Source organism: Plectropomus leopardus, chromosome 1 (genome assembly GCF_026936395.1).
Source record: "Plectropomus leopardus strain MGB_pleo_1.0 chromosome 1, ASM2693639v1, whole genome shotgun sequence".
NCBI lineage: Eukaryota > Metazoa > Chordata > Actinopteri > Perciformes > Serranidae > Plectropomus > Plectropomus leopardus.
The window spans coordinates 7,881,606-7,905,006 of NC_142176.1; the positions used below are offsets into that span (position 1 = coordinate 7,881,606).

At 38.8% G+C, this 23,401-nt stretch overlaps 1 protein-coding gene across 3 annotated transcripts in view; it reads right to left on the bottom strand.

Annotated features, from left to right (window-relative positions):
- The window catches only part of LOC121946268 (protein kinase C-binding protein NELL1-like), a 453,829-nt gene that overhangs the window by 116,802 nt on the left and 313,626 nt on the right, over positions 1-23,401 (bottom strand). For all 3 annotated transcript variants that reach the window (XM_088069950.1, XM_042490773.2, XM_088070003.1), the window contains 2 exons: positions 23,207-23,332; positions 4,530-4,652 (listed from right to left, as the gene is read on the bottom strand). In XM_088069950.1, the coding sequence (XP_087926076.1) occupies positions 4,530-4,652; positions 23,207-23,332 (249 nt within the window). The remainder of the gene's footprint in view (positions 1-4,529; positions 4,653-23,206; positions 23,333-23,401) is intronic.

Genomic DNA, 23,401 nt, shown 5'->3' on the forward strand with positions numbered 1-23,401 from the left:
AGGCACTTTGCAAATTGCATTGATCTCTCCCTAGACCTGCCTCCCACCTGCCACCCATCCTAATGCCTGTGTTACAGAGAGGTGGAGGAGGGTGAGTGCAGTTGGACATACCTACTTATTTTTCCTTCTCTTGTCATTTTCAGCCTCTTTCCTCTGTGCTCATTTTGCATTTACCTCTTCCTTTTTTCCTTCTGCTGTGTGAAAAAAAATCTTTCCCTCTTCCACTCACATTCTATCTACCTCTCTCAAATACACACACACACACACACACACACACACACACACACAGACATGGATACAGACATACGTACATGTAGTATATAAACATTCAGTTGCAGCAGCATATGACACACTTTTCCTTTGCCAATTATTGGTATGACAGACATGCTTTCCTCTGTCCTGTCCTTCTAATTACAGCATTATTAGTTTTCACGGTGATGAGCAGCAGTGCAGCCACAGAACACGACTTAATGAGTGAGAAATCACGGTGGAACATGGCAGGGTCACCGTGTTTTAATTTTTATCTCTGTTAACAACTAGAATGATGATCAAAATATCTAAAAAGGCGTCCAGCCCTATGTTCAGTGTAATTAATTATTTAATTTTGTGTTTAAACTGAAATTTCAGGGACTTTCAAGCCAGCTGTAACTTATATCCGAAGTACATCAGGTTTTACAAAAATCAAAGAAAAACAAAAAATTATGTTCTTTTTACATGCTGCAATTATTTAGTGCTGTTGGAACCAGCACAGAGGTTGCCTGTAAGGGCCAGTCTCATGTGGTTATGTTGGCTTTCCTACTGCAACGGATATCCCATGATGCAACATATTTTGCTGGAAGCTTTACTGAAATCACATTTAAGTATAGTTTGGATAATCAAAGCCTAATTAAGCTTAATGATCATCTCATCTCTTGAACTGCTGCCAAGCATAAGCACACAGTCATGGAAATTGCATGAAAGGGCTTCTTGAGAGCTCATGGGATCTCTTTATTTACAAATTAATCACTAGACATGAGTAGAGCCATAAATCAAAACGCTGGAGTACCGACTGAATTGTGCTCGCTGAGAGGGATTCTTAATCTTGTTCATCAATGCAGATATTTTCAAAGGTTCACTCATGAGAAGTTTGGCTCATAGTATTCGTGTATAAGTGCTATGCGAGTTTTTTCATACTAAAAGGGTAAAAGTAAAAGTATGATCTTCATATCAGTATCAAAGTGTTGTGATTATAACGAGTTCAAGTTAGATGGAATTTTATCAAATATGAATCCAGTATCAAATTCACTGACCAGATCTGTCAAATCTTTAGCTGAGTCTTTAGGTTTTAACAAAAGTCAAAAAAGCATATACCATGTTTAAAAAATAGACTTTTTTTGATTGACATGCAAATGCCTAATATCTGCTCTTTGGCTAAAGGGCAACCTAAATGATTATAATGTAATTTACTCTTTGATAATGACAAAGGGAATTGTAGGCATGTTTCCAACAGGAAACCGGATCCAAAATGTACCCAAGACAAGCTTGATATCCATATTATGGTGCAATTTTGCTTTCTTTTAGAAAACAAATTAAATCTCAGACTTCCTGGCTATTTAGCCAAGGGCTGAGCTTTAAAAATTCAACACATACAGTGTGTTTTGCCTCCCTTCCCCTCACTGGCTTCAGTGTAAACACCTCTGTTAATACTCAGGTGGACAGGGGAGTCCAGCTTTCTGCTGCTGTGATAATGGACCCAAGGGATATTTGTCGTACTCAGGGAGCTCGAGCCGTGATGCTCCTCTGGCTCGTGGAAGCTGCCAACACTCTAACGAGTCTCTTCAGACTCCATAAGAGCCCCACATGTCCTGCTATCGACTGTCCTGCTTCATCGTCTCTGAACCTGCAGCCACTGTCCCACTGCGGCAGCCTTCAGAGTAAATATACAGTTAAATATAGTTCATACGGTACATGGTTGAGAGGACACATGAACATAGAATCTATAACTGGAAGTGGTGTGTGAACTTTCACACACGCACATCTAAGAAGGTCAGAGGGCGTGTAAACAACTCCACAGCTTCCACAAATATTTATTCACATTATCATGAACATAGGGTCACAAAATTAGAATAGAGAAACAAATGCCAATGCAAGCTCCCAAATAGCTGTTCATGTTACTGGTAAACAAACATAAATGTAATTTACTGGCTTTTTATAGTTCAGTTCGATAAAGGAGTTGTTAAACACAGCACAGCTTCCCCTGAACAGGAAATCATTAAACAGCAATAAGTCACTCTTGTTGTAAATCTGTCATTCAATAACATGTGCTCACAGAGTTTATATAAGATGCCATTTCTGAATTGGCCAGCCAGAAGAAATGGCTAACTCGTGCCAAAAGCCAATGTTTATTGGCAAGACATCTGCATCAAACCAAGTAACAAATCAAAGTTGCACAGTTACAGCAGCATGTTCAAAACTTTTGCCAAAGCTGAAACCTTGATATTGAACAGTGTGGGTTACACAAAACTTGATTTATTTTTAATCGCTACATTTTCTAAGACACTGTGTCAAAAATGCAATACCATGCTCTGTTAGGATACAGGAACTGTTTCTTTATGCACCTTTTGCCTGCATGGCACTTTGAGTTATAAAAGCTGCCAATTCATTTCTATTTCAGTGACATCTCAACGGTGCATCATACCTCTACTGTTGATTTAAAACTGTATATATGAGCATATTGTACAAAAAAAAAACCCTGTAGGAAACTACTCAGTATCCAAAATTTACTTTTTGACTCACCAGCTAAGAGGTCTGGCAAATGAAAAAACTCAACCAGTCAAGCATATTTTTTTACCTGCCAAAATGATAAATTGCCTTTTTGTGTCATATGCATTTGTTACAGTGCATTTCATAGAAATACTGTTACTTCTGTTGAAAACAATTTTAAGAAGAGGGAAAGTACTCAAGGACTGGATGATACACAAAATGCCATAAGGAACTGACCAAGCTGTGAGAGTTAGCACAGAGCCTGCAGAAAATAACTCACTGAGGAAATGCTATCAAATCTTTTGGAAAAATTAAAAGCAATTTCAGAGAGTAGCTGACAAAAGGTCTACAGCGTACATTTGAAGGATACATCCAAGATGTCAAACTGGTTCAGCAGCACAAACTGGTTAAAAAAATCAAGATAGTTAGAAGCTGAACCTCACAAGACAGATCACAGTGTAAGTCAGGGGTGTCCAAACTTTTCTGAATGGGGGCCAGATTAGATACTGTGAAAATGTTGTATTTAAAATAAAAAATACTACTGTTTCAAGTTGTATGTCCCTCACCTATGCCAAAAATAAAAAAAAAAACACAGGTCCCTCCTCAGTTCTTAATTTTTTAAAATGCCTGGCCCGTTTTGCTGCACCAGTTCCCCCCTTCATAAGTGACAAACAGTCCCTATCCCTAACCACTGAGGGAGGCCAGTGCAGCGACAAGGAGCACGAGCAGAACACCTCGTCCAGTTAAAGTCCGACTAAGGTGGTTACTTGACGGAAAAGCTCGACGTTGAATTGCATTATCTGGGTGTATTCGTCTGATTTCGAGAATTGTAATTTATTCTGATTTCAGTCAAACTAACATATTTAAATGTATTTTAAAAGTCCAGTTGTAGTCAGAATAACACAATATTTTGGCCTTTCCTAATCCTGTAAACCTACTGAATGGTTATTAAATTTCATTTCCTGGACTTAGCATGCAAACGCTTTGGGCTCTGACCCAACCACCAACTAAAAACCTGGACACGAAACTCAATAATCAACTGTATTTTTCCAGAATTACATACAGCACTGGTAACTGCATTGAAATATAGTTGTTAAAATGCTGTTTAAACAGAGGACATGTTCCCTAGTCGTCTAAAAAACTTTTACCATATTAATGCGTACTGAGATATGTTGAGCTACATATCCATTTCAGGATTTATTACTTTTCTTTATTGAGGCACTTTTCCACTTTGATTTAATCGCTAGCTGTCTCTGTTTTCATTTTCCACAAGTGCTTCAGCTATTAGGCTGAAGTGTACTAAGAATGCTCTAAAAGGTCTGTGCATCGGGCTGAATGGAGGCTTTTACAAAGATATTAGATTTTTTTTGTGTGTATATATATTGTTTAACTGTTAGTGCTGTATGAAGAGCCCACACAACCACACACACACTGCGCAAAAACATTTCTCATTTCCGCCCTCCTTCCTCCCTCCATCTGTACGATACTGTAGGGCCAATCGGGTGATGCGCCTGGGCGGGGCAGCGGGTCAACAGGGAGCAAAGTGTGCAGTGGAGGAGAGGAGGCACACATGTGGAAAAACAGGCTGAAACTGGTCCAGAATCAATTTTCCTCATCTCTGTAGCAGCTGCAGCCTGGTTAGGTGATGTGAAGGAGGAGTGAACCAGCCCGACCGTGATATTTCGGAGCAGAGGATCAGCCACCATCAAAGGGTGCACAGGAAGGTTTGGGTCTGTTATTTGTGTGTGTTAGTGTGTCTGGAGGGCTGTTCCAGGGCAGGAACTTACCTCTGCAGATGGTGCCGTTGCCCACGTAGCCCGGCTTGCAGGTACACAGGTGTCCTCTGATGGTGTTGGTGCAGATGGCGTTCTCATCACACAAATTTTGGCCGCTGGTGCACTCGTCATGCTCTGAGAGAGAGATAGGAAGGAGAGAGACTCCATAGTCAGAATGGATATGTGTGTGTTTGCTGTGTGAAAGATGGAGAGGTCATTGGGAAAATTGCTCATTTCTTTTTGAGCTCAGCAGTCAGGGAAATTCCACTGATGAGAGGACAGTCAACAAGCTAGTTGGCTGAGAATATGAGGACACAGCTGAGCTTTTTTCATGTCAACAGCCAGCTTTCTGAACATCCACATTTCCAAACAGCAGTTCAGCTCCCAAACTGATTTGGGATAAATTCTGTCACTTGAAGGTTACTTCAAACAATGACAAAGGCACATCTGCTTTTTCTAGCTGAGTTTTATTCTAAAACCATCAGGTGGTGGAGGTGTTGGGAGCAACAGCTGATACATGCCAGGTGCGCTGACTGATTGCTCAGCATCAGCATCAATTAGCCTAATGATGTTGGCTCAGATACGAGTGACTAGTGAGACACAACATCAAGAAATATATCAACATTTAACATTCACAAAATCATGTAAACAAGCAGAGCTCTCTCAAAGCTTTCAGATCTCTACCCCAAAATCAAAATACATACTTTTATTCTTGCCTGTAGTGTTATTTAACAGTCCAGATTGTTTTGGTGTGACCAAAACAACAAGTCACATTACTTGTATGTAAATGTAGCCTATTTGGCAATAAAACTGGATTCTGATTCTGATTCTTCTGAAATTCATGCACAAAGAAATTTGCTTAAAATGTCAACAATAGATCACAAAATCCATAGCATGCATGCTGACATTTTCTTTAAAAGTCCAACAATAGGCCTTTTTCTTCAAAAGGAAAAGCACAGTTGCTATTACTAACATTTCAAGGAGCTCTATAAAAAATATTCATAGCATAACTATGATTCAGAATCTGGTCAGGAATTGCCTATATGTGGCTCTAAACATGGACGGGACTGAGGGCGCGGCTAGCAGCTAACAATGCTAACAGAGTGAACAGCCCAAACAGTGCCTATAGTGCGAAAAGTGCTAACAAAGGGCAGGTCAGGATGGTGTTATCAGCAGGAACCACCATAAGAGTGCAATACTACGCGGCCTGATCAAAAACCACAGCAAAGGGCAGAGAAGCTCGGATTGCAACACACACACATCTGAGGTGGGACAATGAGCAAGCATGCACACAATGCCAAGACCCTACAACTGAAACAGCTAAATTAGGCCTCCATCTATTTTTATTTTTTAAATGTATTTATTTAACTTTTATTTAAGCATAAAACCCTCTTAAGTTTAAAAATCTCTTTGTGCCAAGACAGGCAGCAACGAAAGTTACACACAGTCAACACAGAACAATAGTACAAAAAAATTAACTCCAAATCAATATAAAAAACAAAATAAAGTTACCACAAGGAAGGAATAAAATGTATGTTAATATACCCTATAAATAAACTGTCAAAACAAGACAATTAAAAGACCAGCTAAGTGGCATAGAAAATAACTATAAAGGTAATCATCAGTAATTATGCATACTGGTATGTTTCAGTAATGTCATGAGGACACCAGTCTTTCACTGTCTCCAGTAAGTCTGTGTGTTAAGATACTGCATGGGCAAGTCTTTGTGGATGTTTTGAATACACTGACAGGCACAGCTGTGTGACGTGTAAAATGTACTATTTAAAGATGAGTGATTCTACCGTTACTTTAAGTTTTTGGTATGTCTCTGCCCATGCATATGTGTTGTGCCAAAAGCTTCTCTGATCAGATATATTATGTAATAAACATATATTCAAGTAAGGACAACTGAGGCTCAACGAGTTTATTTCACTACTTATCAAGCTTATTTCATTACTCATTAAGTTTATTTAATTTTTCATCGAGTTTGTATTATTATTCAGCAAGTTTACTTTATTGTTCATTGGTTCATCAAGAGTACAAGATTTTCTACAACACGAAGATACTACCTGACATACAAAAACCCTGCAACAGTGCTTTGAAACAGCCGAGCGGAACCGATGAGAGCAGCTTTAAGTCCTTCTGCAGAGGATTCCACATATATGAAGCTCTTTTGCCAAACTCCACAAGAACCCTGGGTATAAATTTCGCACTTATGTCAAAATGTCCTCTATTAAAATGGTGTAGTAAACTTTATGTAATACTCATTAATCATGATTCCCAAGTGTCGTATTGAGAGTTTATCATGTCATCAACAGGGAATAATCATGACAGATTTCTGTCTCAGATTTCTTAAGTCCACCGTTCAGCACTCTACTAGCCTGCTGTAGCGTTTTAATCGCACTAAAATCAACATGTCATACAACACATACGACATGTTCCACTAATGAGTCCCACATTGAAAGATCCTAATGAGGCCGCTCTGTAGCTGACCTGCGGCTATCATAACCCTGCATATGTAGCATGGCACCATGGAAGCAAAAGGAAAATAAGAGTCATGCATTTTAAAAAAGAGCGTAATTAAAACAACATTAAACAGTTATTACGGATCTCTCTCTTGCTTTTGAATATGGGATTAATTGATTTTTGGCAACATGTTTCTTGATTCAAGCCTTATTGCTGAGCTTATCCAACTGATTAAGCTGCATTTAATGCATCTTCAATGAGAATCTAACATGATTTTAGATGATTATAAACAATACATGAAAAAGCAAGCTTTGATCATGCTGTGGTGGGGATTTACAATGGCGCTGCACTGCAGATGTATCTTTTTATATCAGACCATGGCCTGTGTCTTTAAGTGCCAGTCAGGACCTGGCCTTAGGCTGCCTCTGCTCACAAGGTACACACTCACTTAAACACACTCCTCATTAATATGCAAAAGCTTTGGTAGGAGTCATGACTAATACATTCCCCTTAATTAATGAGTGCTGCTAATGAAGCCCTGGAGCAGTGAGGAGAAATTATTTAGCTTTTCTCTTCCCAAGGATTTCCTCCCAATGCTGAACTATAAAGTGGAGGTGAATGTCAACAGTGCTGGTGGGATGTGTAAGAGTTTATGGGAAGGGATATGAAATGTAGGCTACATTAATGGTGGAGTAATAGAGGAAGAGTTACACGATTAAATATTCAGTGTGTTAATGGCTGTGAGCTGACGGAGGGGAGAGCAACACAAACACAACACTGATGGTCGTGGCTACTTATTAATGTTGTTTAATGTCCGCTGGCCAATTGGAAATTACAAGTGGGAAGTAAAAACAGACAGATGCAGTGGCTGAATTGATGGATATGAGCAAGTGAAAAACTGCCAAGCTGTATAAGTAATAAATCCCTTCCAGAATACACTTAGAGGCCCTGTTTTGTGGTAGTGCAATGACCAGGGCAAGCAGCACTCAGAAAGTTTTAGAATTTTTGACCTTGAAAAGTAACTTACTGGTCTGTGTCATGTATTTGTACCAGGTGGTAATTTGGAGCCAAGTGCAAGGTGCACAGGTGAGAAGAAAGGCGCAAACAGATGGAAGAGGCAAGGCAAGTTAGTATTTTGGTTAAAGCTGGATCTCAGTGATATTTGTTTTGATTTTATTTTCTCAACAAAAAAAGAAACATAATGATGCAGGTGCAGTAAATTGTAAGATTACATTTTAAGATATCAACACTTTTAGCTTGGGTCACATTCTCAGGAGGATTGTTCTAGCAGCTAAGCGATGAAAGCTAAAAGCTGCCTCACCAAAGGTTTTTGTCCTACACTTCAGCACAACTACAAAGCTGGAGCCAGAGGACCTGAGGGCCTTTCTGGCTCATATATTAAAAGCACTCCAGACAAGTCAGTAGGTGCACAACTGAAAACTGAAATCAATATGTAGAGAGCATGTGTGTTTGAAGACTGCAGTGTTCTCTGTTCTGCTAGCGACTGTCAAAGAAGTCGTGTTAGATTAATGTGTTTATAAATGCTGCAGTAGTTGCTCCAGTGTTATAGTCTACTGCATATATATATGTTAATTCTATAATAATCTGGACTGGAAAAAGGGCGGTCAAAAACACTGAGAGTCATTTGGTTAAATGGTCATTTCAAACATAGTGCTTAATGCAGCTTTAACCCTTTGGAACCTGAAGCGATATCACTTTTCTTGTGCTGCTTTCAGACATATTTTACAAGTATTTAAATCTTTGAACACTTGAAAGCACATGGGAAGAAAGGCAATGAACAACTTGGCAACAGATGTCCTGCAAACTGCAAGAAATTGGGAGAGTTACAGAACCATTTTTCTTAAAGCAAGGGGAAAATGTCTAGGTAAAAAGGAAAAAATGTATTTATAATAATAAAAAACACATCTGCAATTCTGTTATAAATTTATACAATATTTTAGGTACTTTTTGCCAAGCCTTGTTTGCTCTGTTTATTGTTTTTTTACTTTATTATTATTATTATTATTATTATTATTATTATTATTATTATTATTATTATCATTATTAATATTATTATTATTATTATTATTATTAACTAATCTTCAGGTAATTGTCTTGTACTTGTTAGGTAAATTCATTTTTCAATGTTCTGTGCCTTCTTCCCATGTCTTTGAAAGACATCAAGCCAATTTGCACAGGTTTCAAATGGTTAATGTAACATTCCATGGATTTTATATAGTACTGGCTAGTGCAGGAACACCTTTTAATGCACGAAAAACTAATAACAGCTCCCACATAATAATTAATGTATACACCGCCAGAGACTGATAAAATCCACCGGTTAGAGTATCCAAGAAGGGGATTTCTTTCCTACAATACAATAACCTAACCCAGTAATAAATGATCATGTCACAGTGAAGTTTTTACATTGACAGTAGTGAGCTCAGTGATCCTCATGGAGATAACAACAGCCTTGTCTGAGCACGCCGCCCATCTCTGTCAGGTTCTGTCTAATTAGTGATGATTACAGAGTGATGTGGTGTCAGGCCTGGACATGTTGAGGTGACCCCCCGAAGTGCCGGGCTAATGATGTGTAATGACTGATCATCAGGACCACGGACAGCGGCACACTCAAGCTTCAGCACAGGGTAATAGGAGGTTATTTCACCATTCACAAGGCGGGTTTCCATTAACCCTAAAATTGCGCATATTTAAATTGCGAATATCAAATACGTCTAATGGTAACATCAATTTTGAAAAAACTACCATTTATTGCAAAAGTTTTTACACTTGCATGAGGTTAATCAAATTAATCAAATCAATTACAGGCAAATCAAAAAAGCCATAATTTGCAAAACTGCAATGGAAAGACTTTTTTGGCTTTTATAGGTCACATGATGCTGTGGCTAAGTGCTTGTCAGCAGGAACTCGGTCTCTCGGGCATGATGCAGGCACTAAAAGTTGAGCGGATCATCCTGAAGTTTTAAATGCACAATTCCTCTGTGAAATCATGGACTATCACCTCCCAGAAATCCCTCATATGTGGCCACTCCCACATATGAGGGGCTTGCCTTCCCATTATGCTCGCATAACACGCCTATGTCACCTTTGATTGGCAATAATGATGGCTACTGCAGTGACTGCAATAGAAATGAACCTGCTAATGTTTTGAACATCCATCACCACGCTTCTTGGAATGTTAACACAAGTGGGGAAGTTGCATAACATCAATCAGTGGAAATGCAGTCATCTCACAACTGTGTTTTATCGCCATTGTGAAAATATGGCTTAAGTTTTGCGCAAATCTGTAATGGTCTGAAACCACTCAGTCATTCACTGCTCCCTATAGGTGTATAAGTTTAGTGAGCAGTAATTCCACTACAGTACAGACATCTTAACTTTTACTACACAGAGATTGTTTACATTGCCATCATTAATTTATTTGCACAAATGCCTTTTTTCTGTAATTCTACTTTTTTTTCTCCAGTTCCTCTACTTTCGCCATTGGCTTCTGTAGGTGTGCTATAAGGCCTTAGGTAAAATGCTAATTTTCCGCTCAAGCAGAAACATTTCCGATGCACAAGCAACGATTGGCCTTCATCTGCTCTACCTAGAGGTGATAATTGGTGTCCACACGCCTCTTCACATCGGCCTTGTATAAATCTGAATTTAACACCCAAAATGAATTGAAAGGAAGCAGTGGTAAGCAGTGGTATGTTTACTTCATTCTTGCTGTTACACTTCTACTCCATTACATCTCCTTCCACAACATTTACAGCAGCTGATTGCAGGTGAAGATTCTCCCACAAACAGCATGACAGCGGATAAAACACACAGTTAAAGATGAAAGCAGTGGTTTTCTAACTTTTAAACCAGTGAGTCTTAACAAAAGAGCAGTGTTTATGTATTAGTACATAGCAGGAGAGCCCCGTTTTCAACTTTCACATGCCTTTTCCTCAAAACTTTTTGGTTTCATTTAACTTAATCATTTTAACTTTATCTGTTTAAGGCCAAAATAAGTAAAATTATCAAATATATCAGAAATAACCAATATGGGGAAAGCTGTCAAAAAATGGATACATTTTTTGTTTGGCAGAATTTGTTCTTTATTTTTTCTTTTTCTTTCAACTCCTACAATTTATCAATTGCCTCTTGAATTGGAAATATAGTTAAGACTAGCTCCTGTTCAACCAGCTAAAACAGTAAAAAGCCACATCCATATTCATGCATCACTATGAAAACTGTAATGTCATTAATATATCAGTCACAAAAGCCACTTTACTGCTGATAATTCTTATCTACTTTTAATTTATGTAGTATTTTGCATGCAGGACTACAACTTGAAATGCGAGCAGTCAGCTGAGTGTCATCTGTCTCGAGCTTTTAAAAGCTCTCTCTCCACACTAACCATCTCTCTTCTCTTTGTTTGATGCCTATTTATACTTGTCTTTTGATTTCCTGTCCCTTTCTCAACTTACACAAATTTTGCTCAAACTGTATTAGTAATGTTAATTCACATTATGTTTGACGACGCAGAGAAACTGAACTGAAGTCACTGTTGTTCGTGTCACATAAACGATGTCTGTCGACATTACTTTTCCAATTTTTTATCTGTCTTCCATTCTTCTTTTCAGCGCTAACAACCTCCTAAAAACACGACAAAAGAGGTGGACTCTGTGTTTATTATGGGATCTATGAGTAAAACCAACACCTCATGATTCACTTTTACTTTGCATAGTAAATTTCTAAAACATGTCCTCATCTCTTTGGCTCTCACCGCCGTCTCATTCAATAACGCCAAGCAGAACACTTCAGTAATGTCAAATTTAATGACCAGTGACAAGCCAATAAAAAAGAACAGAGCACTGCAGGATTTTTCTGTCTATATATTCTTTCTTTTTTTTGTGCCAATGCAAAGTCGTCATGCTCACTTTCTGCCTCGGCCTTGCAGCTCACCTTGACGTGATGTGAACTCAGCAGAGAGATCTGTTCCGTGTCACGGGGGGGGAAATATTGATCGCCTGTCATAGCATTTAGCCTAGAGGACATGGATTTCCATAAAATTAGTAGGAGGAAAATTCTGCATTTCCTGCAGTAATCCACCTGGAGTTCAAGAGGCTGTTTTATTTTGACCTAGCAGTCAATTTATTCCACTTTACACAGCTGTTTCTCAATACTACTGCATGCAAGCCATGAGTATACTCAGAAATAATTCCATTATTAAGATTTTATTAAGACAAAACCGGACTTAACAAGCTCCTTGCATAGCGCAGTTAAGACTTATGGACCTTAATGTATTTTGGTGACTCTCGCAGACAGCTTCTTAATCTGTTTCTTTATGATGCAGATGTACTTCTATTTCCTTTCATTACCTACAGTAGTGTTTAAACAGTATAATTTATGTCATCATTGACCTAAGGCACCAAGTTAATGCATAAGATATGTTTCTATGCAAATGTTATGGAATGGAATGTTAATTAATATGCATTACCATTTATGGAGATTAACTATGCAAGAGTTTTTGACTTTGACATTGGTAGCCAGGAGTTTACATTCTGTTTTCTATTTCTTACAGTTACTTACGGTACTGATTCCCCCCCCACCCCTATTAAGCAGGTAGATTATGTTGCCTTGCCCTTACCAGAGCTTTACCTCAAGTAAGGGAATTTTGGGCCACCTGGGGACAGCGTGAACAAGTTGTATATATTTACACATTATCTCCATATAAAGTTGTTGAAGAAAACTATTTAGCAAACAACTGCCTATACACATCCAGCACATAAGGATTGACATTAGGATTAATTTAGGAATTTCCAGTCACCTGTTGAATGTGAAAATGTTTCCACTGAACTTTTAGCTCTGTTTTGGTCTCCACCAGCATCTGAGAAAAATATCTGGCTGTTTAGCATTTAAATGCTCCACTATGTTCTCCAGATTGTCACTAACTGTGTTTGTCTGCTGTTAGGTGCTGAACAGCATACAAAGTGGTTTTGTAGCTTACTCCCTGAAAACAGCTGTCTGCTGTCTGGAGCCAAAACAAACTAAAACATTTAATTTGGGCCACAAAACCAAACCAGTAAAGTGAAAGATGCTCTGATTTTGTGAGCTGAGTAGAACTGCAGAGTGATAATACTATGTGGGTTTTTGATGTTGTATGTAACAAATTTCACGTGATCCATCGTGATTTAAGGATTAATTCTAACCACTTCAACCATAAATGTTTTGTACAGTATAGGCCTCAATGAGTTGTTTTTGTAGGAGTCATAAGGATTGTTTTCCAACTTATGAAGGCATAGGGACTCGTACAGATGGTGGATGTCCCCCCTCGAGTGTCCAAGTGATATTGTTGTTGGTGTTGCTATGGCTAAAACAACTGGATCATTTGCCATTTTCCTCAAAGCCTGGCTACTGCTACAGCTTTCACAATTACTTCAATTCTCCCACTGTCCACAATTTTTGCTACTGGGGATGGTAACTGCAAAGAAGTGCACTCTTTGGTAACTGGGAATATCTACCAGAAAAAAACAAAAGCTCTTTCCTCCTTCTGTGTTGACTGCTCAGTGGCTGATACACTTCCTTTTTGTTGTAAATCAAGCCTTCATTTTTTTGGGAGACTGTACCTGGTGGCAGAAAGAATTGCAAAGTGAAAGTGTATGATCTTGTATGGAACAAATATAAACACCAATTGTGTCATTATTCTAAAGTCATTACATTGTGCAATCAACAACAATTTACTTTTATCATGATAAGTTAAATCAAAAATAGGTCTATTCTAAGTAAAACCATGCTCCACAGCATTATTTACAGCACCAAATTTCCAGCTTGGATTTTTTCGTGGTTTATTTTGTTGTTTGGCTCATTAATTAAGATTTTTTTAAATAATAAAAAGACTAAATTTATGTAACACTTTTATATCTAAGTGCTTTACAATATACCCACACATCAAAGCACACATATTAACAGGTAATGGGGCCTTATTTATGAGGATTAGCATAGTAAATAAGCATATTTTGCAATAAAATGGGGCAGGGAAGTAGGAGACGGGCCACCAGAAGAAATCTGCACAGCTGCCAAGTGGTATTACAGGCTCATGTTATTATTAACCTGAAGCAGTAAAGACCTGGCACTTTAAAACCCAAGTGCCTCTCACATATGCTGAAAATATTTTCAGTTACGTCATGACTTACAGCGGCTTCGTTAGTGGTGTTAGCTTGGTTTGCTTTATGGTGCCCTGACCACCAAGTTCATATTCTCTCTGTGTAGCAGCAGCAGCAGCACACAGCCTGCGAGGTAATGCAATTCATTGACGACCCAATGAAATATACAGCTCGAGGCAATAAAGATGCTTAGGCAGCAATTCACATTAATGAAAGCATGTTCCATTAATGTGCTCTGTCAGTAAACAACCATCCCATAGCCACAGTGCATTATTATTCTACATGCCTCCATGTGCACTCAGCTAGGGGGACAGGAAGACAATGCATCACAAGAGAAGAGACAAAGCTCACAGAGAAGCTGTGTAACATGAGGGTAGACATCACTCTGGATGTACAGTCGAGCAGGAAGAAACACTCCTTACATCAAAACTTTATGGGGGGAGCTAAATATAAACACCAGCCTCTCAGAGCCAATTACAAATGGATGAAAGTGAGGACTAAGGAAGATTTGTCTGACTCCTTACGAAACTGTGTTTGATGGGCTTATTAAATTGGCTGGTGCCGAGCCAGCCTGACAGCGTGACCTCCATTTTTGAAGAGTTAATGTACACAGGGAGGGTTGCCAAGGTTTCCAGACTCGTCACACCTGAGCTCCACATTCATTACATGTATAATTGGAATTGGATTTGATTAAATTTTCATTAAACATATAATGTGTCTTGGGGGGGATGCAGCCTTTGCCAATACTAGAATTTTTGAGAATATATGTACCAAATGATGCATGAAATTAATGGCAGCTTCTTTTGGTCAGCCATACAGCAGTGTAAGCATAAAGTCCTTAAATGGCAGGTTGATAAACAATTTAAAAAGGCAAGTATTGATCAGTAGGGTGCAGATAAGGACACCAGAGAAAAATACATTAGGGGATGAAAGACAAGTGGTGTGGCTGCTGTCTGAATGAGGGATTAGTCGACTTAAAGCAAACACTTAAAGCTGCTCAGTTCAATCAATACAGTTAGAATACCACCATGTGTTTATGTCAGCTAGAGGGACAATACAGAGCTGTGGGTAAATTGAGTAATGATAGTAATTAGAGCTTGATTTATGTGATTTTTAAATCAGTACAGGTAAAAAATAAAAATAAAAAAAGGAGTCAAGTTGCACTTCCAGTTTACATCCATGTATATGAAAACATAACTACACACTCAGCACAGAATCAAGGTGGCTCTTGAGGGGTCTTGAGTTATTGCCAAAAGCATGTTGTAGGAGGCCACCATGACCTTTACCTTTGACCTTCAACCACTAGATTCTAAAAATTTTATTCTTAAATCCAAGTGGACTTTTGTGACAAATTAGAGGAGATTGCCTCAAGGTCATCTTCATATATTGCATTCATGGAAATGAAAGGTATGCAAGATCATAGTGACCTTGACCTTTGAACACCATATTCTAATCAGCTCATTGTTGTGTTTAAGTAATTGTGTCTAATTTGACTTAATTCCCTCAAGGGGTTCTTGAGAAGAAAAATGAGTAGCATACTTAGCTACGTTGTTATTAAACAAAGTCAACATGACTTTAGGGCATGAACATGGTCTCCTGGGTGAAAGTCCCCTGCTTGTTTGACCCACCTACCACCCCTTCCTGTCTGTATTTTATGAACTTCTCCAATATTTATACAATATAATATGGACTTTGTCAGATTTTTTTTTGCTACGTTACCGCAGTTCCTCCTCTGCTATCATAATAATGACTATGACCACTAGAAGATGCTACCTTATAATAAACAAAATTTAGGTCATAATAAGTCACCTGGAAAGTTGACCTATATCACCAGTTTTCCAGTGAAAGCTGGCTGAGAAAACCAGCATCAGCCAACATAAACATGTTTGTTATAAACTACTATCAGCCAATCAAACTGGCCTGACAAGACAGTGTTAAAACTGTAACAGTTCTTACACTACAGTATTTTGAGTCCACTGAGAGTATAAAAGCTGCAGCTCGGCAGTCACTGAGCTCTTTAATCTATTAGACTTCCAATGTCTTCACCCAGTCACAAAGTGTGCAAAGCTGCAGCTTCTAAGAGATGAGGAATTCATTTTAAAATGGCTCTACTACACTTTATCTCCAGGCCTGAGCTGAACCTGCTGTCGGAGTTTATTTACAGGACGGAGCCGAGAGGAAGGAAAGACCTTAAACCTCTCTTCCAGGAGTTTAATCTGTAACTGCGAGCCTTATCAGCGCCCGCTTAATGTAGAAAACAATTCCTCTAAAACCCAGAGATCATAAGATAAGCACACAGCGGGAGTCGGACAACTATTTCCACAATTACCTATGGCAGACAACTATTATCCACCAACACATGAAGTCAGAGATCATAATGACCTTCCACAGGGGAAATCACTTATGTTCTGCTTGCACTGCACCATAAAGACTAAGGGCAAACACTGGCAGCATCTACACTTTAGCAAACTGGGAGCTAAATACAATTATCTACATTTTACTCTTGTAAATACATTTTTAAAAAATGCCCCTCTATGTGTATTTACTGAATAGTCAAGAAAAGCTCTTCCATTCTTCACATTTCAATATGTTGACAACAGGCCCTATCATGTTATTATGGTATATCATGGTATTTAGAAATACAGAGAGTGTGATTAGAAATACCTTCTAAAATACAGACCCTCATCTTTCTATTGACTTCATACTGGAGCGGCTGTATTGAGGACGTTTAGCATGTAATGCACATCGCATGCTCTGGAGGTTACGCACGGGCCACACTGCATGCGTGAGCAGTGTGTGTTCACATCTATTTCATTCAGTTTTTGATTTACATTGGCAGCGTTTGTTGTTGCGGCACAGCTGCAGAGCTGCCTACAGTTACAGTTACTGTATTTCCACAATTAAAAGCAAATACTAGACTCTTTAATGAAGCCCTGCAAGCTACTACATCGTCAACAACAAGGTCCTGCAAATATTTCACAGCAAAATGCCTTGTGTCAACAACAGAAGGGATTTTAATGATAGAAACATTGTCGGAGACCTTTTTTTTTAAACACATACAGGAAAAGTTGAGTAAAACACATTTGTATGTCCTCTTGTCCGTGGCAAAGTCCAATATTACTGTCTATTTTACTGAAAACTGCCCGCATCTTGCAGAAAAAATTGGAATGACTCATTTTCCCTAGATGTGCGGTGAGCGCTGCTCATGCCGTCAGTATGGCTGTTTTAACCTGGTAATATAAGCATTGAAAAAAAGCAAGAGGTTTCAGGACGCAAAAGTCTTAGTTTCAGTAAAAGAGAGAAACATATTTACCCCCAGTGAAATTCCATGAAGGTATAAAAATATAGATATCACCCAGCATTTCACATGTCCTCTGAATGGGAACAGCAAGTGTTATCTTGAACAACATACAAAGATAAAGTCACCCTAGACTAACAATGAACTGTGAACTGATTTGGGCTGCATAAACCTGGATGTGACGACAGCTCTGTGGCATTCTGAGAAGGGCAGATACAGAACCTCACACTTCCTGCCACATATTTACCCCCAGTGAAATTCCATGAAGGTATAAAAATATAGATATCACCCAGCATTTCACATGTCCTCTGAATGGGGACAGCAAGTGTTATCTTGAACAACATACAAAGATAAAGTCACCCTAGACTAACAGTGAACTGTGAACTGATTTGGGCTGCATAAACCTGGATGTGACGACAGCTCTGTGGCATTCTGAGAAGGGCAGATACAGAACCTCACACTTCCTGCCACCTCTTTCCTTCCCTCTGTCCATCCTGTTTCCCCAGAGCTGCTTGGCTGCTTCCACAGAGGTGAAATCAAGTGGAACCACAATTACCGCAGCCTCCTATTGTTTACAGGGAGCTGTCTTCACAAAGGACAGGCTCCTCCGCCAGGCAGCAGAGACAGAGAAAGATGAGGCTGCGAGTGTCCAGTGAAAAAGGTGATACATGATGTGTCGTGTAAAAGCTGCAAGAGGTGACATTTCATTCCTCTGAGGAAGGAGCTGCTCAGATTGTAATATTGAGGGTAAATTTGTAGACCGCATAGTGCCCACAGTGATGTGAGATACATTTGTGGGTGGACGAGGCCGAGAGCTGTCAGATGCCCACAGAGACACGCATACAGTACGCACAATAACTGGCCTGAAGCTAAAAGGCAGGAACAAACACGTTGCACTAACACAAAGACTGGAGCTAGTGATTGTTAACAAACACATTCCTCCTGCTGTCCCCGTGTTTCATCTCTGCTCCACTTTATGATAATGATTCAGGTGTTTTGTTTTGGGTTTTTTTTTTACTTCTGACTGAGAACATGTATGCAATGGCACTGTATGGTCAATCCCCACTGAGCAGCAAACATGAAACAGTTAGAGCCTTCATTGAGCATTCACATGAAAAAACATCTAAAAGACTTGAACAGTCCTCCTAGAATTATAAAGAGCTGTTGTGCACAAACAACACAGGTTTGTACAGACTAAAAACAAGCAAAAGAAAGGAAATCTAATATGGGATAACAATTTCAAAAATTGCTGTCTAACATACTAACCAACAGTGGTGCACACAATTTTGATGTACCTGTACATTACTTACATAATTAGGTAGCATTTCATGTTTGTTATTTAAAGGACAGCTTAAGCATGAATGGAGGAAGGAAAAGGGACGTCATGATGCAAAGGGCCCGAGGTTGAAGTCATACCCGAGGTCACTGTGGCGAGGACACAGCCCCTTCACTACAATTATCCGACAGATGTATTCACTGGTTACTTGACATTGGTCAACTTATTATGTGCTGTTAGTATGCTGACCACATGTTAATGAATATATGCTAATTATCCAATGATATAACAGTTTGAAGGGAGCCATTCTGGACCAACATGCCAACATGCCAATCTCACTCCTCATGTCTAAACCTAACCAACCAAACCAAGAAAGGCAACAAGTGCTAGCCAATCAGAATCACAGCAAAATAAAAATACATTCAGGTAAATACAACTGATGCTTACTGAGATATTCTTTTATTCATCTGAGTGAAAACTGACCTGAAGTACAAGTTATCCACATCAGACACAAAGGAAAGCTGCCAGTATAACTGAACCTTAAAAATATGGAGTCTCCCACCTACAAAGCAGCCTCACAATCAAACACTGTAAAAAATATCCTTAACACATTCTGTCCACATCCATCACAAGGGTATGAATAATCAAAAACAGTCCATATGTGTGCATTTATACAGACCAATCCTGAAAGAGGTTGGGTGTTAAAGGGGTATAGTAAGATCAGACAACTACAGTATATGCCTTTAGGCTCTGTTCAGGGTACCATTACTTACCCTTTTTCTATATGAAGCATATCTCTGTCAGCAAAATCAATATCTGGCCACACTTCAAAATCCACAGAGCTCTAAATGTATGGTACAGCATACGGATCATTTTTTTCAAGATATTCATGTGTGCTCGCAGCTCTATCAATTCATTGCAGCCAGAGCAGGTTGTTTGGCCACACACTGGTTTAAGGAAATGATGCTGCAGAAAATATTGACATTAATACCTTCTGTCATGATTAATCAAATTAACACTTAGGGCCCGCTTTAATATAATATACACTCATATTGTTCTGCACACAAAATGCGCCTTTCCACATCAAGCTTTAAAAAAATGATTCATTATGTTATTTTCTACTTTAACTGAGTTAATTTTTTAACCAACAGCAATCCTAATCATAAATATCCAAGATTCTGTCAAGATGCCAACATGTTTTTAGATGAAAAAACACAAGAAATTAACTATTTTCAATTTACTACATGCAAATTTTCTTTTTTTTTCTTATTATCATCATCACAGCCTCAAAAATGTCAACGATTTGCAGCAACTTACTCAAATTGTAGCTGTATTTACTTAATTTTGTGATTTTGTTGGAACTTTAAAATGACAAGTGGAATTACCTGAATCTTTTCTAAATGTTAAAAACTTCAGCAAACTAGGTTAGTCTGACTTAGTCCTTTGAAACCTGGATCGACACCGCTTTTCTTGACCTGCGTTTCAACGTATTTAAACCCTTGAGCACTGAGAAAATTGGTTTGGCACACTTTTTGCACTTAACAATATAAATGTAACAATTTGTTAATTCCGAGATCAAACAAGAATACACAATCTTGCCAAATCCTATGCCATTTGCATGAACACCACAGAAATGATCAAAAAATGAAGAATGAAAAGTGTGTAAAATGTGCCAAACAATCCCTAAGGGTTTATTTCAGCCTAATCAGAGCAGCTACTGGGTTTCCTGAGTTAAAGTTTTCCTCGTTGATAGCTCAACAGAACAAGAAACCAGTGAAACCAGAGACTGGTCCCTGCTGTGTCTGTGTGTGTCCTGCTTAATGCAGCGACAACAATATCATTACCAGAAACCTTTCCAGATCCAGACACAATGAAGAATAACAATACAGATTTCAGCACAACGCACCAATTATAGAAGCTAATGTGCAATCGTGTTAACGTCGTGAAAGATGAGCAGTCGCCTCCCCGCGCCGGGAGCGCTAACTTTGTATAACATTCATGCAGAGGATCTGAAACCCTCGAGAAGGAGCTGAAGGAGAAGCAGGGAGAGAGGAAAGAGGAGACCGAGAGAGGATTTATCTCTCCCAGCAGATGTAGAGCAGGCTCCCAGGGCTCCCAGTCAGCAGCCAGGACAGTTTACAAGCTGCAAAATAGATTGATTGTCTATGGATCCCTGTCCCTGCGTGGCTGCCAGCTCCGAGCTAATTAAAGAATACTTCTCCGGAGAAACACTGAGCAGCAACCAAGCGCATCCTATTCACTCTCGGAAAAATACACATTGCTCTAAACCCGTTCCCAGGAAAAACATTTTTAAACCAGAACAGGTGTCACTGTGCTGTATGTTGAGAAATGGCTTGAGCCACAGAGATAAACTCAGACAGAACATTTGAATTGTGTTAAAAAAAAAAAAAAAAAAATAGGTGAATACGTTGGTGAAATTGTTTTCATACTTTGCCCTGACTCTGGTGAGGTAGAGCTGAACTGCAGACAAGCCATTAAAAACTGAATAACTGCAATTACCTGTTCCTGTTCGATCAGGTACTGATTTTCTTATTTAAAATAATCTCAGAAACTAATTGCCTTGAAAAAGGAAAGCAAATATGACTTTTTATCCGAATGTATATGTATCTAATTGTTAAGTTTACTCAAATTGTAGCTGTATTTACTTAATTTTGTGATTTTGTTGGAACTTTAAAATGACAAGTGGAATTACCTGAATCTTTTCTAAATGTTAAAAACTTCAGCAAACTAGGTTAGTCTGACTTAGTCCTTTGAAACCTGGATCGACACCGCTTTTCTTGTCCTGCGTTTCAACGTATTTAAACCCTTGAGCACTGAGAAAATTGGTTTGATTTTGTTTAAAAAGAAAGGCAAAAGGCAATGGAAGGACATGTCCCACAAATTGTAAGAAATTTGTAAATTAAGTAAATTTTATACCTTAGGCCTTTAGATGATATTATATTAAAATTAAACTCTCAACCAAGGAACCATAAGTTGACAAATAAAATCTCACCTATACATAGCCTGTATGTACATTATTTCCATCAAAGTTTACTACATCGTATACATAACAAAAGTTAAAATAGTAAATGTCTTAGTTGATATTATAATTATTATTCTTTTACATTTTTTCAATCACAAAAGACTATGGGACATTTTCACAGCAAAGTCTCTTCTCTTAAAGTTTGCAGAAAGCCTATTTGAGGCACCTTGCAAACTGAATGAATTGTGGATTTTGTGAGCCCTCGGCACTTAAGGACTTCCTGGGAACACGGCCATTAAGTCTAAGTGTGGTGAAGTCAGGACGTTTGGAATCATCAGCCAATGTTAACATGCTGATCTGCTTCACATTTGGTTTACCATGTTAGCATCCAAACATTTGCTAATTTGCACAAAACAAAAAGCTCAGCTGAGACTGCTGGAAATGTCATTAGTCTTGTGTGTGTTTGGTCATACATTAAAGCACTGGGTGGATTGAAATTAGCAATATGATATTTTTTGGTAAAAATTTAAGGGACTACCAAATGAGTCCTCTGGGGAACATGAATGTCTGCAGCAAACTTCATTGAAATGCATCCAGTAGTTGTTGTTGCTGATGGTGATGGTGAGGATCCCTCCTCAGTCACCTTCCTAAGGTTTCTACCATTTTTCCCCCTGTTGCAGGTTTTTTTGGGGGAGTTTTTCCATAGACAATGTGAGTGTCTCAGGGCAGAGGGATGTCGTATTCTGTAAAGCCCTCTGAGGCAAACTGTGTTTTGTGATAATGGGCTTTATAAATAAGATTGACTTGAATAAAGTCAGGGAATTATGGAATTTATTTAGGTCTGTGCTCTTGTGATCATGAATATTTATACCAAATTCTGATGCCAACCCAATATATGTGTAGATATTTGTGTCTTGACCATCCCTAGAGTCCCAGTAGTGTGGCCACAATGTAAACACATTCTCCACAGAACAAGAGAAAACTTTCAGCTTACAAGTCACTGCCCAAAAGGCTACAGAGCCATCACACATATTAAACTAAACTCATATTCACATATTAAACTGAAAGCTCACAAATGAGCGACCTGCTCTCCCTTTTTCTCCCAGTCACAACTGTGCACTCAGAGTTGCCAAAACAGCTAAAGCAGCAGTGATCCAGAATGCAACTGGCCTCTTTAAGGCAAAAGCAGTTTAAAACTATCCCACAGAGCTGCAGTAAGTAACCCATTACAAAACAACCAATGTTGTTCACACAGTTTTTCTGAACAATAGCACTTCAAACCCATTAAGAGATTGTCCAATGTGTAATGTTATGATCTTATTGTTAAAAAAAATAAATACATGCAAATGCTCTTTCCTTGCTTTGCTCCTTATCAAAAAATTGAAAGTAAAGGGGGAAAAAAAGACTGGTTGTTATTTGTTTCACTGACTGGTGTGAGTGCTTGTGTTCATGCCATAATGTAATAAGATCTGATGTGTGGGTAATGTGTTTTGCATGCAGCAGACGTACCGGTGCAGGAGTATTCGTCCACTCTGATGAAGCCTGGCAGACAGTCACAGCGATGGCTGCCGGGCAGGTTGACACACACCGTGTTGGACTGGCAGTAATGCATCTGGGTGGCACACTCATCAATATCTGAGGACAAACAGAGCGGATACAGTGGATTAATAACTCCCTGACAGTTCTCCAAAGACACACTCAGGA